Below are 19,296 nucleotides of genomic sequence, written 5' to 3'. Positions count from 1 at the left end.
GTTTGAGAGTCTTGACATTACTTGGACTCCTGATCCTAATTTGAAAAAACCTCTTGGTTAGTGGAAGGGTGTTAGGATGCTCCTTCATATAACATTCAAGTATGTACTCCCCCAACCCAGAACACTGCTGAGTGTGTTAGCTATTCTTTAAGTCTTCATTTATTATTCTCACCTCTAGGAGTAGCTAGCCACAACACAAGAGAGAATGCTACTGAGCCCACTCTCTCAGGGTAAGAAATGGAATAGAATCCAGCCACTGAGTCTTTGTTCCTCTCTTCCCAGCCTTTTAGTCCTAAAACTAATCTAGAAACTATTCACTCACTAGATGAGCCTTTGTCCCCTCCGTAAGTCATAATACACTAGCTTCAACTCGATCACTCATTTGCACATGGTATGTTTTAATCTGGCCCAGAATGTTGTTGTTGGTGGTGCTGTATTAACACCGTACAGTATTTTATAAAGCATGAACTTCAGTTTATCCCTCATCTAGATAGTCAATGCAAAAAACATAATTTCCTGTGATTTGATTTTATTTGATTTTTTTTTTTAAGTGCACTTGCATCTCTTTCCTACCTGTCCTTCTGTGGAGGACTAGAACATTAAGTCTATAAGCAACGAGGTGTGTCTAAAATTAAATTAAATTAGTCATTCCTTCTCTCCTCTCTCCAATCCCCATTCAAACATACAATAGCAGTGAAATGAGGGTGGTGGGTGTTTCTCCAGAACCTCTCCTCAGTAATATGGGCTACTGTGAGTATATTAAACTCATCCTCCACTATGCACTGGCTTCCCATATAACATCAATTCAAGTTCAGTGTCTAACTGAAATCTGTACTTCTACAGACAGATTGGCCCCAGGACGCTGGTGTGGGCTGAGAAGGAGCTGGTGGATATATCTGCATATGAATTTGCGGAGGTTAGTTACAAAGAGTTTGCTCACTATTCACTCACTTTACATAGTATTAAGAATAAACAGCCAATATTACAATTGTTCTTATTTTAATTTTTTTCCCTCTCCTCACTTCCACCAAAGAAAGTGTTCTGTTTTTCTAAAGGAACATCAAATAACTGCTGATCTTGCTACACAAGTGACAAGGCACAATCTTGCCATTGGTCTGCATGTGGAACTTTTCAAGAAAGTCGAGAACTTGTCGAGAAATTTGTGTGTGGAGCATTAGGATCATACTTATAGCCTGTATTTACTAATTCTAATTACAAATCTCATTAAAAATCAATGTGAACTTTTGTTTCAGACTGAAGCCATGTTGAAAACAGCAGAAGATCTGGCAGGGCCTTATGTGTGGGGGCAGTATGACTTGCTAGTCTTGCCTCCCTCTTTTCCTTATGGTGGTATGGAGAACCCCTGCCTTACTTTTGTGACGCCTACTTTATTGGTAAGTGTGAAATTTATGCGCTTTATTCTTCAGCTTTTCATCAGAACCTATTCCAAAATCTATCCAGGTGTGCATAGAACTCTGGATTTATATTCCTTAAAGAACGATAAAATGATCCTTAGACTACCAGAGCCATAAAACTTACATGAAATAGATGTGTGTAGTGCATGAATTTTGAGTTTAACTTGAACCAACAAGGTAATTTGATTTGTTTGTCTATTCTAGGCAGGTGACAGATCACTGTCAAATGTAAGTATAAACTTTATTCAGGTCTTCAAACCAAATACTGTGTAACTTTAAGTTAAATCTTAAATCATTCCTGGCAGAGAAGATATGAGATATATTTCTAAATCTTAAGTCTTCATTTAGGCATTCTATATATTTTCTGTTAACTAGTTACAAAATGGAAAAATACATAGCAGGTTAGTTTAATACCAAGCTGTATTGCAAAAATTTCAGGTGCAGGGAAATCTTGTCCCCATCATGTTTGCAGAACAATATCCTCTTTATAGGCGGAATCTCCTGCTTCCCATTTAACTATATTGACAAATGAAATGCCCCTCTAAAACAGTGTTTCTCACATGCGGCCACCAGGGGCTTTTCTTGTGCCGATAGCCTCCTGGAGGGTGTGTGTGTGTGTGTGTGTGTGTGTCCAAAATAGCGGCCCCACCCCTTTCCTGTTGCTCCTGGATGCACTGCCTTGTTGGTTGCTGGGGCTGCCAGCAGAGATTGAGCCCTGCTCCCTTCTGGAGACACCTGGGGCACAATGCTGGAGGAGCAGGCAGCTGGTGAGTTTCCCACTTTCCCAGGGGTGGTGGGGCTCAGGCTTTGGCCTTCAAACCTGGAGTGGTGGGGGCGGCAGGCTCTGGCAATGGGGTTTTGTGCTCTGGTCATGGAGCTTCAGGCTCTAGCCCCTCACCCCCGACTGCCCTTGCACTGTCTCCCCCAGCCTCCCATCCAGGGCTTAATTTGTCCCCAGGCTTGGCAGAGCTGAGCAAGTCTGCTGTGAAATGTGATACTTGTATGTTTGTTAATATCACATTTCACAACAGACTTAATAGCTAGGAATAAATAAATTACAATGATTTGGATGTGCATATGTGCATATTTATTTGTTTTTCCTAAAACTAATTAAGTATGTTCAGAAAAAGTGTGAGAGCGGCCACCAGCAAGAGTTGGTGGCTGCACTCTGAAGCCACCAAAAAATATGTCCTGAGAACCCCTGCATAAAATCTACAGCTCAGCCATTTAAAGCCTTTGAAAGTTCACAGCCATAATAACACTATATCTTCTCAGAAATCTACATTACTATTATACTGAACTCACAGCCACTGTTCTCAGTTGGGCTTCCTTCTGGGCCATATCACTAGCATGTATGCGTCTATTGATTCAGTTTAATCAGATATGAGGCAGCAAAGTTGAAAGCTTCTGTCTCTGACCCAATTTAAGAACTGAGGGCTACAGATAATTAATCACAAGAAAGTTAAAGGGGAGCAGTTTTTAGTTCTAAATAAATCCCACATATTTGAGTTAGGAATAGCCAAGCCGCTGGTAAAGCCATGTTAAAAAGTGTAACTAAATTGATTCTGGAGAAAAAGGTGGGATTCTTCAGGGTCCTATGCTAATGGTATTTATTGGTCACCTGTTTCTCTGGTATCTAGCCACTAAAACTGTTTGCAATAAGTTGTGCATAATTTTGTAATTGGAAATTGTACTTCAGTGCTTGTCCTAGTTATATTTTAATGTTTGTCTGGAGAGAGGAGTCTGATTAGCATTTCATCTAATTATTAAATCTTTCCAGTAGAGGAATACAGTCCCTTAAATGAACATAATATTGTAATGCCTTCCAACAGTTCTGTAATGTTCAATGTGGATCACATTTTTAGTATCTCGTATGCTTCCCCATTCTATTCATGATCTTATGAATCATATCTCCTCCCATTTGTAATGAAATAACATCCCTGAACTACAGCATTTGCTTACCTAGAAAAGTAATATCAGGAAAGTACTAAACACCTTAAATAAACTTTCTTTTAATGTGATTTAGCAGTTGGAAACCAGAAGAACTGGCACTGTGTGACCAACCAGATCAGCGCGACTAACCAGTGAAGGCTCTGTTGTCCGTAGACCACAATTTGAAAATTACTTTTTCACAGGGTGTGTGGTGTGGGATATTGTAGCACCAGAGTGAATCTGATATCCAGAGACGAGACTTACAATATATGGCAATCTGCTTTGAATATATAATAGTTAACCCATTGTGATTCCTGCTGCTGCCCCTCTTCCCTTCCGCCCCCTCTCCACCTCTTGGGATTTGACAGTATATTCTCTCGGGTAATCTAATGAAATCTACTTCTGACATGGGATGGGTTATTTTTTGTTTGTTTGTTTTAGGTTATTGCTCATGAAATCTCTCATAGCTGGACAGGAAACTTGGTGACAAACAAAACATGGGAGCATTTTTGGTAGGTGTAATACTGAGTGCATTACAAAAAATTGGCTCTTATCTACCATATACAAGTTCTGAGGAAATGTTTTGCCATCTCACATGAATTAATGTTCTTGATAATTCTCTAGGCTAAATGAGGGACACACGGTTTACTTGGAACGTAGAATTGGTGGACGGCTGTTTGGTGAACAGTTCAGGCACTTCCAAGCTTTGGGAGGTTGGAGAGAATTGCAAAATACGGTAAACTAGTTTTGGTAGAAGTTTATTGTGTGTTTATGTTTAAACATAAATCTTAAAAATTAAGTTGTCGTAACATTTCCCTGAAATACGCAACAGAAAACAATGATAATAATATGCTCCTGAAAATCTTTGCATTGGTAGTTGAGTACCAGTGTTCTCTCAGGTTTGTTTATGAACCAACAAGTTATATTGTTCAATATAAACATGACACTGCTAGTTGATGGGAACATTTTCAAAAAGACCTTAAGTCTCAGGGATCTTTTAAAGATCGCAGGATCTTCTGAAAGGCTGAATTTCATCCCGAACTACTACTGAATATTGCAACAGCTAGTGAATAACAGTGAATCCTTAATGTACAGGACATACTGCAAGAGTGTATACTTTTAAAACCCTTTAAAGCAATTAGCGTACCAGTGAGCAGCTAAAAGTTGCCTTTTTGTGATAGCCATAGCCAAGGCCAGCCTTCTCAAACTTCAGATGTTCCAGTGTGTGATACAAGCAATTGAAATGTCTGAGAGAGAACTGAAATACACAACAAAGCCCAGGTGTTCCACATTGTACCAAACTGAGTGTTGAAGGTCAGGAATCCTGATACTCGGTTTCTGTCTCTAGGAGGAGAATTTAAATGGTCGTGGTAATTGCTTTTTTCAAAGACTTTGTCTCTGGCTTAACTTCTTAAAAATTGTCTCTTTTCCCCCTTCCTCCAGAGCCTCCCAAAAGAAATGTCTCACCCCTTTAGGATTAATAGTTTTGTTGTTCATCCTGTCAGTAGCAACTTCTGGTTTTTTGAAGGACTAAATAAACTATCTATGATTTCAGTATGGGGAAAGAGGCTGTTGCCATGGGAACAAATAAAACATCGGAGCATGATCAAAAGGCCAGCATAGCTATGTTACTATCTCACCCCCAACTAACACAGCTATGCAGGCAAAATCTTTCATGTGGATGCGGATAATTTAGTATATGATGTTTGGGGAGGTGGTTTAGCTGTACTGGCAAAAGGACTCTTTTTTTAACTGGTATAAGCTGAGTTTTCACTAGAGGACTTTGCCAGTATAGCTATACCAGCAAAGCCTTCGTGGTATAGACCAGCCCTAAGATGAAACGGATGGCTGATAGTCTGTTCTAATTTGGGAACTTCAGCAAGGGGGATGAGCTAGAGCAGGGGTAGGCAAACTACGTCCCACGGGCTGGATCTGGCCTCTCGGGGCTTTGGATCTGGCCCGCGGGATTGCCCCACGTAGTGCCACGGGCCCTGCACCGCTTTCAGCAGTGGCCGGCCCAACGTCTCTGCGGACCCCGGGCCCTTGCCTTCAGACACTGCCCCCCGCAGCTCCAATGGGCCAGGAACGGGCAACCACAGCCAATGGGAGCTTCGGGGGAGGTACCTGGAGGCGTGGCAATTGCAGCGCATGCGGAGCCCTCCAAACCCCCCCCCCCCCCCCGCCAAGGGGCCGCAGCACTTCCTGGAGCGGCTCAGGGTCGGGGACAGGGCAAGCATGCAGGGAGCCTGCCCCCTGCCCCCCAACTCCCTTCCCTAAGCCCCCTGCCTGCACCGTGCACCCCTCCTGCACCCCAACTCCCTGCCCTGAACTCCCTCATACCTCCTGCACCCCATCCCCTTGCCCTGAGCTCCCTGCTGCACTCTGCACCCCAACTCCCTACCCTGAGCCCCCTCATGCACTCTGTACCCCTCCTGCACCCCAAACCTCTTCCCTGAGCCCCCTCATACACCCTGCACCCCTCCTCTGCCCCAGTCCCTTGCCCTGAGCCCCTTCCTGCACACCCCGCACTCCCGCCCACACCCCAACCTCCTGTCCCGGCCCTGCATACAATTTTCCCACTCAGATGTGGCCCTCGGCCCAAAAAGTTTGCCCACCCCTGAGCTAGAGCCATGTGCACCAAAGCACGGTAATCTTGGTCTTAGATGGACAATAACTGTATAAGATGGCTGCAAATCAGTGCAAATTGTGGAGCTTTTCTGAGTGAGTTTGTGTATAATATTGTTACAGATAAATACGCTTGGAGACACAAGCCCTTTCACTAACCTGATCCCTAAGCTGAATGAAGTGGACCCTGATGTTGCATATTCTCCTGTTCCATATGAGAAAGGCTTTGCTTTGCTTTTCTACCTTGAACAGCTTCTTGGAGGGCCAGGTGAGCATTAATAGTTCTATTTTAAATAGGATTTTTATTTTGCTTTCAAACACTGGCTTTCCTTAATTGATACACTTTTTTAACTTAGATGTCTTCATTGGCTTCTTGAAGGCTTATATTCAGCAGTTTGCCTATAAGAGTGCTGTGACTGAAGATTGGAAGAAGTTCTTGTATTCCTACTTCAAGGATAAGGTTGGATGGTGCTTCAGCTAATTGAGATCCTACAATTGTGTGAAACTGGCAGAATGTATTCTACTTGTGGCATAGCTCAGGAAGCTGAAGATACTCCATATGGTCAGAGTAAAATAGGTTGATAAATAAAATATTACTGCCTCTCTTAAAGATGTTTTGCTTCCATACATCTTCACCCTCATTCCTATATAGAAAATATGTAAAGATGTAGCATAAAATCTTACAAACATGGGTTTGGGTTACAGTGCATTTGTTCAAAATACAGTTATTCAAAAGTAAACTACATAGGAATCAGCACTTTAGATCAAGCTGTTCTTACAAACCAAAACAAAATATTTAAACTAACTTTCAAATTGCAAACTCTTTAGAGTAGTGGTCCCCAATGCGGTGCCTGCGGGCGCCAGGGCGCCCGCCGGGGCATTTATGTGCACCTGCCTAGTGCCCAGCAGGAGAGAGAGAGAAGCTGGGGCCCCGCGCCTGACGGTGACAGAGAACTCAGGCTGTGGATGCGGTGTTCTCTGTCCCCGGCAGGCGCAGGGCCCGCATAGTGCCCAGCAAGGGAGAGAAGCTGCGGCCCCGCGCCTGACAAGGATAGAGAACTCCAGGGCTTCGGGTGCTGGTGTTCTCTGTCCTCGCGGCTTCTCTCCAGCTTCTCTCGTCTCTCTGGATTCATATATTATGTAATATTAACTATGATGTTTTTTGTATTATTTAATGTACAAATGCAAAATAAGACTTGAAAAATTGTTGGCGCCCGCCACGCTCTTCTGAAAACATGAATGTGCTACTGGCCACAAAAAGGTTGGGGACCACTGCTTCAGAGAAAAAACATGTAGATGGTAAACTGAACAAAGATCTGTGTTGTTTGTAGGTGGATGTTCTCAACAAAGTTGACTGGAATGCATGGATGCACACCCCTGGCATGCCACCAGTAAAACCAACGTAATTGTGCTTTCTTCTCTTGTCTTTCTCACCTAAAAGTTTTGTGTTATTCCCAAACATCAATTAACTATTTGAAAAACTGGTACTAGAGCTGGTCAGAAAACTACAAAACCTTACTTTCTGAAAAATTTTGGAAGTCTGGTGGGGGGGGGAGGAATATGAATTCTGATAATTTTCCAAAGAGAGAAATGTTGGGGGAAGGCATGTCTTTTTTGTTTGTTTTTTTGTTTGGAAAATTGCCACAGAAAATGGAAAAATTTTAAAGTGTAATAAGTGAAATTTCCCCAGTGGAAATCTCTGCAAGAAACATCCCTTCCTCCTCCTTCGCACTGTCCAACCAGCTGGAGAGTGTACGACTTCTGAGTATGTTTACATTCTGAGGTTGACTACAAGATAGTGCTCCATCTGCGGTTAGTAGTGTATGGGGCTATCAATGAGCAATAGCAATATTCACAACAGAAGTCACAAATACCATGAAGAGTGGAGTTACTGTGAAAAAGGAGAGCATGGAAATGCATATCTGTGTTGACTCATTGTAGTAGATTTTCCACATATTGCATTGCAATATGAGGTGCACACCTACGTTATAGACTTCACAGAATTTTAATTTTATTTTTTATAACTTCAACAGATAATATTGATTTTGTTTTTAGATTTTTACTGATTTTTAAATTTTCACAGTTGTGGAAAATTGAGTTTTAAGCATTTTTTTTTCAATTTTTATTGGTTTATATTTTCACAGTTGTGGGAAATTATGGAAGGAATCAGACAATTATTTAGTGACACTTTGAGATTCAAAAAGTTAAAGCCTTATAAACTGTTAAATGCAAATTGTCAACATCATATGTCAAAATATAATATTCTTAAATCAACAAATCATACCATACTATTCATTTGCTAGTCCATTTGTAACCAGCCTCATTCAAAAATCTGAATCACCCAGTTTTAACTCTAATAAGTTCTCAAACACCATTTTGCTTACGTTGCCTATCTGTAAGTTTCAGTTGTTATTGATGGAAATTATTTCCATTGGTTTGTTTGTGTATGGTGAAATCTGTTTACCGACACTTACCGATAAAAAGCTAATCCTACCAAGCCCAATTATAGGTCAACTTGCCACTTTTACACTGCCTGTGCTACAATGCCCGTCAAATGCACTTGGAGTTATTCACATTTCAAAAATGTAATCCTTTGTTTTTCATCTTTATTAGATACGACATGACACTATCAAATCCTTGTGTTGCCTTGAGCCAAAGATGGACCAAAGTGAGTTGTTAAAGAATTCTGCAGACATCTTAATGATTTTTTTAACTATGACAAACTAGTTGTTAGTTCTATATAATAAGGGAAGGGCTCACATCAACCTCACTGGCCAGAGAAAGTAGTGTCTGGTGAGGGAAATGCTGCCATGAATTTTTGCATTATTTAATAGGCTAAACTTTCAAAAAGAGTCGGTAGAGGTGCTGCAACTTCTTGAAATGAGAAAATGCATTGTACATGTAAACTAAGTACTTACACAGCTAACTATCTAGTGCATGCAGATAATGTGCAAATTGAGAATCCCATTGTGCATATTTTATCCTATGCCTTAGGACTGCAATTTCAAAACTTGTTTTGAAAGGCACAGATGTGGAAGTAAGTTTCCGTTACTGATTATATGTTCATACTAACACTGCCCCTCCTTTATAAAGCAGGCAGTATGTACTCCTCGGTAAAATTAAGCAACGCCAATTACAACAAATCATTGATCATTTGTAGTAACTTGCTTTTAGCTTTGCCAGGGAGTGTAGCATCCTTATTTTGCCAACTTTGTGTGTTTTGGCCCTATTGCGCATTTGCTTCAACCTAATTCTCCTCTTGCCAAAGATTCTTTTTATGAAAAAGTACACATTGCAATTGTTGTACTCAACTTTTGATATTTTTTAATAAGAATCTCTTAAACTTACTTTTCACTTTATTTCATTATCTTTAATAGGCAGTTAAATGGTGTAAACAAAAAAACCACTCAACAACCCCCACAGCTTTCTCATTTTTGGATTCTTTTTTGTTTTCTGTAACCTCATAACTTAAACCCTAAAAGCAGTATTTTTACATGAAGTAGCTTGAAATTAAATGCAGGTGTCCATAAACAAAAGCAGGCAGATGATGTCTTTGCTGAAAAAGCCAATTACAAACTGTTCGTTGTGTTTATTTGCTTGTTTAGGCCAAAGAAAGTGATTTGTGCTCATTCAGCTCAGCAGATCTAAAGGATTTGTCATCCCATCAGTTGACTGAGTTCCTGGCACTGTTGCTACTGGAGGTAAGTGCAGGCTAGGAGTAGTTTGACCTAAGAATGCAAGCAAAGGCACAAATCTATTTTGTAAAACCAGGGAGTTCATACGTTGCCCAACAATTCTGAAGATCCTTATTCATCCTACTTAAATCATTTGCTGTTCTTTGGGACAGCCAGTAAGAGGTCTCCAAAACCCATTCTTCCTTGATTATTCACTTGATGAGTAACATCAGGAGACTTTCAGTCAAGGAGGCATAAACAAAATTTGAGACGTGATTGTGTTTATTTGAATTTAGCATTTATGTATTGTGTGACACAGCTTTGAATACAATTGTAACCAGTTTGGAGTGCTTAAGTGATACTGGGTCTGTACTAAAGTTTCACAGACTTAGGCTATGTCTATACTACGGACCTTGGTCTCCTGTGTAGCCACTCTATATTTTAAACCACCCCCGAGCGAGCGGGGAGAGCGTCTCCCACTGACATAGCACTGTCCACACCAGCGCTTTTGTCAGTGAAACTTATGTTGGTCAGGGGTGTCGTTATTTTTCACACTCTCACACACACATACCCCCGACTGACAAAAGTTTAGGCAACTAAAAGTGCTAGTGTAGACAAAGCCTTAGTAACTACCATATTATCCCTTGCCCCTTCCTTAGTTAGGTGGAGTGGAGCAAAGGGAAGGAATATGCAAGCATTTACCAGTAGCCATCATTTTTTGTTAAATATTCTCTCCCTTGTAGTGAAAGTCTTCTTTCTAGGTCTTGCCTCCTCTCAGAGAACATCAGTTGAAATATACCTCTTACTCATTCTTCTAATTTTGCAACTTTTTTTAGGCACCACTTCCAGTGTCACATGTAAAGCGAATGCAGGAAGTTTATAACTTCAATGCTGTAAACAATTCTGAAATAAGATTCAGGTTAGTAATAGTATGGAAATTGCTTCATGAAAAGTGTTTCATAAGGGAAAATACTACCTTATACACAATCTGAGAAGTTCCATTCTACAAAAACGTAATAGGACACACATGAATAATAATGACTTCTAGTAAATGTAATTTTTACATGTGCAGTGTTCCTTCGTACTAATTAATGATGAAATGGGAAAATGTATTCCAGTCTGAGATCCGAAATTAGCGATAACACCTCGGTCATCTAGTCTATTCCCCTGGCAGTGTGATTATTCCCTGTAGTAAAAGTCCTAATGCTTTGTCCACTTAACTTTAGATGTGCCTTTCCCCACAGGGTTCATGCTCTCTTTAAAGTAAACAATTATTAAAACTTAAATGGAAATTTAGGAAAACTATCAGAGGAAAATATTCCTTTTCTCCCATTAATTCTAGTTTATGCCTATCACCGTAAATTCCTTTGTATCTTGTATTTATACACCCTTAAAACATGTCTGTACTCCAAATTATGTTGTTGGAACTCTAAAAGCATATTTATTATTGGGATTGCCCAGTTTGCCATTGTAATAAACTTGCCACAAAGTGTTTTAATGGTTAGGGATTTTGTGTCTTGTCTCAGTGTACAGTAATCCTTTGCTATTTACCATTGACAAAACCTATATTGTTTAAGTTGCGAATGTAGTTCCCAATTCACATAATGATATTGAGTTCTATTACTTTTGCTTTATTTTTATATTTATAACAAAATAGATGAGCTTGTGGAAATAGACACTTACTGCTATGTAATGACTTCCCCCAAATATACAGCACCCTAATCAACAGGGCCCTGATCGGTGCCTTTGTGCATTATCGTAATACAAATAAATACATCATTATAAGAGAAATAATTGCAAAAGTCAGTGTGGGGAAACCCAGAGACCCAGTTGAGCTTCATTATGAACTTAAAGTACTTAGTATCTGAATGTCCTGTTGCATGTATGGTGGCATGACCCCTTCATTCTTAAGATGGAGTTAGGGAACATCATGTTGGATATTAGTAGTGGAAGATCACAAATTTTGAAAACTGCTACAAACAAAAATTGGCAGTCAACTTGGAGGAGAAATTCATCTTTAACTACATTTTTCAGATGGTTACGCCTCTGCATCCAAGCCAAGTGGGAAGAAGCCATTCCTCTGGCTCTAAAAATGGCTACAGAACAAGGCAGGATGAAGTTTACTCGTCCCTTGTTTAGGTAAGACTCACCTGCAGAACTTACAAATGAACATTTTTTTCTTTTATTATTTTTTATTGTAGACACTCCTATATAATACAGGCCATAGGACTCCTTTGAATTAATTCCTCTTTGAACTAGAGCAGACTTCTTAGGCTAGGTCTACACTACCCGCCTGAATCGGCGGGTAGAAATCGACCTCTCGGGGATCGATTTATCGCGTCCCAACGGGACGCGACAATCGATCCCCGAATCGACGCTCTTACTCCACCAGCGGAGGTGGGAGTAAGCGCCGTCGACAGGAAGCCGCAGAAGTTGATTTTGCCGCTGTCCTCACAGCGGGATAAGTCGGCTGTGATACGTCGAATTCAGCTACGCTATTCACGTAGCTGAATTTGCGTATCTTAAATCGACTCCCCCCTGTAGTGTAGATGTACCCTTAGAAAAATAATCAAATCTGAAACCTTCTAAAGGAAGGGACTAACTATGAAACTTCTAGAGCACTTTGAACATGAATATTTCTATATTTCTATATTTGCAGGATAAATTGAAGTTCTTATATTGTATCAATTTTTTTAACATAAAAACCTAGCAAACATAGAGTGCAGAGTGGAAAGCCATTATATAAAGTATAATCTTAATATAAAATATTCAATGTAAGAATACAACTTTCAGGTGAAAATCCATATTTAGACTAGTTTCTTATTTGTACTTATCTTGTGGAATATTTTGCAGGGACCTCTACAACTTCGAGAAGTCTTGTGATCAAGCTGTCAGCTCGTTCATGCAGCACAGAGCGCGCATGCACCCAGTCGCTGCAATGCTGGTGGCCAAAGACTTGAAAGTGGGTCAAGGACAGACTGCTTAATTTCTTTAAAAAGCTATGGCAAACTACTAAAACGGAACTGTAATTCTGCACATTATGCTAACATGCATGTTTGATTATCTATCTGACTTTGTTTTCTGCTACTGTGGCAATAATCTGGCTTAAATAGATCTTCAAGATGAAGTTTAAAAACTTCAGTCTTGTACATCGAATGAAATTTTAGAAAACTGATAAATCTTTGGGAGATGAATGAATAGCTCTAGTACAAACAAATTATACTTAAAGTAAAAGATGACTTTTCTGAGCTACATTTGTGTTTGTCAGTCGTGTGGGCTTTTTAACAAATTTTGGACGAAATCAAATGTTTTTTTCGTACACGCTTTCACACAGCAACACGCAGCTGAAGTCCTGAATCTTTAAATATTTGGGAAAAAAAATCTTTTTAATAAAACAGCCAACTTGTCTTGTCTTGTACAATCAACAAATATAGAAAGTAACAATAAAAATGTAATAATAAATAGCTTTTCCTTGCTGACTTCAAATATTCTGATTTCTAGAATAAACCTGGAAGAAAAGTTGAATGCACTTGGAACTTAAAAATCATGTTGTATAAACCTATGTTTTTACTTGTGTGCCCTAAATTACTTTAGTATCCAAACAATTTTGTTTCTCTTTCCACCCCTGATTTTTTAATGGTTTTGTTAATATGAGTTAAAGTATGACGAGTTACAGTACATACATTACAACAGTTATATATAGTAACAGCTGGAGCTGATTGTCAAAATTCAGTTTTTTGACAAAAAAGTTAGTCACAATATTTCAAGCTGAAATTTCAGCGCTAAACTTTCAGGCTTTGTGGCAGCTTCATAGCTGGCTTAAAATATTTTTGAAACATTTCAAAATGCTGAAAGAACAATTTAAATAAAAAAATTAATTGTCCTGTGTTCTGTTGGCTCACTGTATTTTATGTAAACAGTCCTGATATGGGCCCTTAATCAGTTAGGGATTTAAGCACATGAGTAGCCCCATTAACTTTACCTGACTGGCTCAGAGGGTGTCTGATAGCAGCCTTCAACTACCAGAAGAGGGGTTCCAAAGAGGATGGAGCTCGGCTGTTCTCAGTGGTGACAGATGACAGAACAAGGAGTAATGGTCTCAAGTTGCAGTGGATGAAGTCTAGGGGCACTCTGCTTGATACCAGCTTCCAACTAGCCATCAAGCCATTGATCGCGACCCGATGAGCCCGATCATCTAGCCAGATTTCTATCCACCTTATAGTCCATTCATCCAATCCATACTTCTTTAACTTGCTGCCAAGAATACTGTGGGAGACTGTATCAAAAACTTTGCTAAAGTCAAGGTATATCACATCCACCACTTTCCCATGTCCACAGAGCCAGTTATCTCATCCTAGAAGGCAATTTGGTTGGTCAGGCATGACTTGCCCTTGGTGAATACATGTTGACTGTTCCTGATCATCAATTCAAGTCGTAGTTAGAAACTTTTGAATTAATTTGATAGGAGGCACTCAAACTGAAAGGGCTTCCTTAGGAGGGAGCTGCACTAAATCATTATAGTTTTCTGTGGATAAAGCCTTACTGAGCCACTCTTTCCCATCTTACTACTCAGCATAGAGTATTAATGTCTGATTGAAACCATGGCATTTGGAAAAGGATTCTTCCTTTTCCATTGTATACTCTAACCTATTGGGGGGGGGGACATTTCCCCTATCTCTCTCTCTCTCTCTCTCTCTCTCTCTCTCACACACACACACACTCACACACACTCACACACACACACACACACACACACAAAATATGGGTATTCTATGATGAAGGGGAGGATTTTGCTACTATTTTTTTGAGCCTATGTCTGCCTTGGTTTCCCTATGCACTTGGTACTGCTGTGCATTGAGTGTAAAAGGGAAGGCACTAAGTGTTTGAAACATGTAGCTGTCTGGTTGGATACTAGACACATTCACATATATGTGTATGTCCTGTTCCATTTGTTAATGGATGATCAGGAAGAGACAATGGAAGCCCCAAGAACTGGGAAGCAGAGACACGCTGGACATGTGAACACCACATGGGTGCAACTGGGAAACGAAGGACAGGTGTGAACAGACTGCTCTTAGGGCTGTTGCTGTGAACGGAGGACAGATGGGGAGAGAGTGTCAAAATGGATCTCAGAGAATCAGGGCATGGCAAAGCCATTGCTTCCACCAATGTGGAGTCTGTCTTTAAGGTAACATTGGAAAGGTAAGCTTAAGACTTGCAGATGTTATGTTCCAGATGACTAATAAATGGTATCTTGGTTTGAGAAGTCTACCTTACCTCACTGAAGATACCTGCTGTTTGCATTGCTGTCTAAAATGGAAAAGCCTCTCTCTCGAGTGATCTCAGTTGTTTAAGGAATCACCACTGGCTTTGGGAAGTTTGCCCAAACTGTTGTTCCAACTAGTACACTCAAGTATGTTGTATCTGCATCCTTCTTTAACTTAGAAAATGGGTATAGAAAGTAGATCCATATGATTTCTACAGTGTACATTTTTAGTCAAATTTTCTTCCTAAAATGCGAGGGATATTTTCTCAGATTTGTGAAAAACATTTTCGATTTTTGAACACTGTAAATTGTTTGGCTTGTAAATGACTTTCCTTGTAGGAAACTTCAAGTGATTTAATTTAGTCATATTCTACAGATAATGGGAAATTGACTTTAAATTTTTCTCTTCCACAAATTCCTACAAGTCTATACTAATTGAATGTGATTTGTAATAGTTTCTTAATGGCTTGAAAATACCTGCCTTTCCTCATGCTAGCACTGATACAATAGGTAATGTGTAGAGTAAATGTTTTGGTATATCTTACACAAGGCAGGTGAGGTAATTTTTATTGGAGAAGCTTGTGTTGGTGAAAGAGAGAAGCATTTGAGCTACGTAGAGTTCTTCAGGTCTGGAAAAGTAATCAGTGTCATGGTTACATACAAGGTGAAACAGATTGTTTAGCATAAGTGGTAAACGTTGTAAAAGACTATTTAAGATGAAGAGGGTATGTCTTCTTCTTTAAAGGTGATGCTATCCAAGATGAAATAGACATTATACCTAGTATATGTTTTACTTGGTGCTCTTCAAGCTGGCATTTTTTCTACACCATATTTTAATCCCTTCCTTCTTCCTGAGTCTACAAAGAAAGCTCAGTACTAGTGACCAGATGTCCTGATAAAATTGGGACTGTGCCGATATGTAACCCTTTGTCCCGTGTCCCGATCAATGTACGATCGGGACGCCATTTGTCCCAATATTCGGGTAAGGAGGCGAGCGGGAGGGAGGCGCTGACCCCGTGGGTGCTCCGGGGCTGGAGCACCCATGGGGGAAAAATTGCAGCCAAGCTCCCTCCTTCTCACCCCCTCCACCCCAGCGTGCCATGTCCCCGCTCCTCTCCCCCTCCATCACTTACCCCCGTCTAACAGCTGTTTGGCGGCGCTTAGGGCTTTCCAGGAGGGAGAGGGAGGAGTGGGGATGCGGCACGCTGAGGAGAGGAGGTGGAGAAGAGGCAGGGCAGGGGCGGGGACTTGGAGGAAGAGAGGGAAGAGGCGGGGTGGGCAAGCACCCACCTGGCAAAGGGGAAGTCGGCGCCATAGGGGTGAGTGGGGGTTGGGGGGGTGAAGAGGTGAGCGGTGGGTGGGGGACTGAGGAGGGACGCAGCAAGCCAGCAGCAGGCTGGGGGATGAGGAAGGGCATGGGGGGCGAGCGAGGAGGGGGTGGGGCCTGGAGCAGAGTGGGGGCAAAGCCTGGGAGGAGCAGAGGTGGACTGTGGGCAGGGCTGATGGCACCCCAATGTGTCTTGATATTTTAGTGTGGTAATCTGGTCACCCTACTCAGTACAGCAGTGCTCTCAGTGATTTATGGGTATTCCTAGTATGTCCTGTTCATAGTCACCCTGATTGCAGGGGAGCCCTCCAGTGATTAATATGGACATGACGAAGGGAGGAAAGTCTCTCTCCCAGCTGATAGGATGGTGACATCTTCATTCCCCTAAACAATTTGTGCTGACTTGAAGTGTACGCATGTGGTCAGAGGAGCTGGGAACAAGTTCATAGTTCAGTGTCTATTCATCCTACCAAGAGAGCCATTTAGTCTCAATCCATAGTGGTGTGTGTTATGATGTGGATATCTTCCCACTTCACCCCTCGTGAGTTTTTCATAAGAGGGTGGGATCTGTTGTCATTTAGCAAGAACTTGTTTAAAACACTGAAAGCTTTTAAAATGCACAGCCAAAGTCCCATAAAAACATCCTCCAGAATCCTTTGGAAATTTCTTTTGGAAATTCTTGATCTACAAACAGAGCTAGCCTTGGATTTAGACTCTACAGCCCAGACCCTTGGAGGTATAGAGGCACCTAAATACCTTTAAGGAGCTGGTGCTACATCCTTGGCACAATCTCAAAAGATTGTGACAATCCTGTGTCAGCAGTTTCACATCCCCTGTCTGGGAGAAGGTTTGCTGCTAGGGTTGGCTTTTTAGTAGATAAAGTTTGTTAAATACACTAAACTTATTTGTGAATGTAGGGATCCCTTCATTCTTAGGTGCAGTTAGGGAACACTATATTGGATATTAGTAGAGGGAGATCATGAATTTGAAAACTGCTACAAACAAAAATGGGCAGCCAACTTGGAGGTGACATTCATGTTTAACTACATTTTTCAGATGGTTACGCCTCTGCATCCAAGCCAAGTGGGAAGAGGCCATTCCTCTGGCTCTAAAAATGGCTACAGAACAAGGCCGGCTGAAGTTTACTTGTCCCTTGTTTAGGTAAGAATCACCTGCAGAATTACAAATGCACTTTTTTATTGTGGACACTCCTTTGAATTAGTTCCTGTTTGAACTAGAGCAGATCTCTTAGGGAAAAAAATCTAATCTGCATCCTTCTAAAGTGACTTACTACAGAGCTTTCATAGCATTCTGAACTTGAATATCTTTATGGCTGTTATGTAAAAAAAAAAATTTGATACAATATAGGAACTTCAACTTATCCCTCAAATATAAAGAATAATCTTCAATAATATTCAATGTAAGAATAAAACTTTCAGGTGAAAATCCATATTTAAACTAGTTTCTTATTCATACTTATTTTGCAGGGACCTCTACAACTTTGAGAAGTCTCGTGATCAAGCTGTCAGCTCGTTCATGCAGCACAGAGTGCGCATGCACCCAGTGGCTGCAATGCTGGTGGCCAAAGATTTGAAAGTGGATCAAGGACAGACTGCTTAGTTTCTTTAAAAAGCTATGGCAAACTACTAAAACAGCACTGTAATTCTGCAAATCGTGTTAACACGCATGCTTGATTATTTACCTGAGTTTGTGTTCTGCTACTGTGGCAATAATTTGTCTTAAATAGATCTTCAAGAATGGTACCTTCTTTGAGTTTTGTCAAATCTGCAGTGAAAGTGTTCTTAAAATGAACAACATGTGCTGGGTCATCACCCAAGACTGCTAGAGCATGAAATATATGGCAGAATGCAGGTAAAACAGAGCAGGAGACACGTACAATTCTCACGCAAGGCGTTCAGTCACAAATTTAATTAACATATTATTTTTTTAGCGCATGTGATCAGCAAGGAAACATGTCCTCTGGAATGGTGACCGAAGTATGAAGGGGCAAACATACATTTAGCATATCTGGCATGTAAATACTTTGGAATGCCAGCTACAAAAGTGCTGCACGAACATCTGTTCTCACTTTCAGGTGACATTGTAAATAAGAAGCGGGCACCATTATCTCCCATAAATGTAAACAAACTTGTTTGTCTTAGCGATTGTCTGAACAAGAAGTAGGACTGATTGGACTTGTAGGCTTTTGGGTTTTATATAGTTTTGTTTTTGAGTGTGGCTATGTAACAAAAAAAATCTACATTTTTAAGTTGCGCTTTCACGATAAAGAGATTGCACTACAGTACTTATATGAGGTGAATTGAAAAATACTATTTCTGTTCATTTTATCAGTGCAAATATTTGTAATAAAAATAATATAAAATGAGCACCATATACTTTGTATTCTGTGTTGTAATTGAAATCAGTATATTCTATTGTTTAACAGTGTCATTAAAACTGATTAATCACAATTTTTTTGAGTTAATCGCATGAGTTAACTGTCCTACTTAGTACAACTTTGAAACTTTACTATGCAGAAGAAAAACGCTACTTTCCATTAATTTTTTTAGTAGTTTGTTTAACACAGTACTGTACTGTATTTGATTTATTTATTTATTTATTTATTTATGGTGTTTGCTGCTGCCTGATTGTGTACTTCCGGTTCCAAATGAAGTGTGTGGTTGACTGGTCAGTTCATAACTCTGGTGCTCATAACTGAGGTTCTACTGTACTTAAAGGAAAAGATGGCTTTTCTGAGATGCATTTGCTTTGTCAGTTGTGTGGGTTTGTTTACAAATTATGGATGGAATCAAGTCAACTTTTTTTGGCACAAGATTTCACACTTTAACACACAAGAAGTCCCAAGTCTTTAAATATTTGAAAAAAATTTTTAATCTTTGTATAAAACAGCAAACTTGTCTATGTTCTCATTGTAACTAGGCTTGTATAATTAACAGTTATAGACAGTACATATAACAATGTCACAATAAATAGTGTTTTCTTGCTGACTTCAAATATTCTGATTTCTAAAGTAATCACTGAAAGAAAAGTTGAATG

At 40.2% G+C, this 19,296-nt stretch overlaps 1 protein-coding gene across 2 annotated transcripts in view; it reads left to right on the top strand.

The window, feature by feature from the left end:
* The window catches only part of LTA4H (leukotriene A4 hydrolase), a 34,019-nt gene extending 16,127 nt beyond the window's left edge, over positions 1-17,892 (top strand). The window contains exons 7-19 of one of the 2 annotated variants that reach the window (XM_065560746.1): positions 844-916; positions 1,254-1,394; positions 1,620-1,643; positions 3,789-3,859; positions 3,972-4,083; positions 6,096-6,240; positions 6,329-6,432; positions 7,304-7,374; positions 8,586-8,640; positions 9,578-9,673; positions 10,483-10,565; positions 11,681-11,785; positions 17,727-17,892. In XM_065560746.1, the coding sequence (XP_065416818.1) occupies positions 844-916; positions 1,254-1,394; positions 1,620-1,643; positions 3,789-3,859; positions 3,972-4,083; positions 6,096-6,240; positions 6,329-6,432; positions 7,304-7,374; positions 8,586-8,640; positions 9,578-9,673; positions 10,483-10,565; positions 11,681-11,785; positions 17,727-17,859 (1,213 nt within the window). In that variant the 3' untranslated portion in view covers positions 17,860-17,892. Of the gene's footprint in view, positions 1-843; positions 917-1,253; positions 1,395-1,619; positions 1,644-3,788; positions 3,860-3,971; positions 4,084-6,095; positions 6,241-6,328; positions 6,433-7,303; positions 7,375-8,585; positions 8,641-9,577; positions 9,674-10,482; positions 10,566-11,680; positions 11,786-12,499; positions 13,535-17,726 lie in introns of those variants that run through there. The other variant, XM_008178752.4, reaches the window with a different exon arrangement.
* The last annotated feature ends 1,404 nt before the right edge of the window (positions 17,893-19,296 follow it).

This window comes from Chrysemys picta, chromosome 1 (assembly GCF_011386835.1).
Source record: "Chrysemys picta bellii isolate R12L10 chromosome 1, ASM1138683v2, whole genome shotgun sequence".
Classification (NCBI taxonomy): Eukaryota; Metazoa; Chordata; order Testudines; family Emydidae; genus Chrysemys; species Chrysemys picta.
This window is presented reverse-complemented; position numbering and strand designations above follow the sequence as displayed.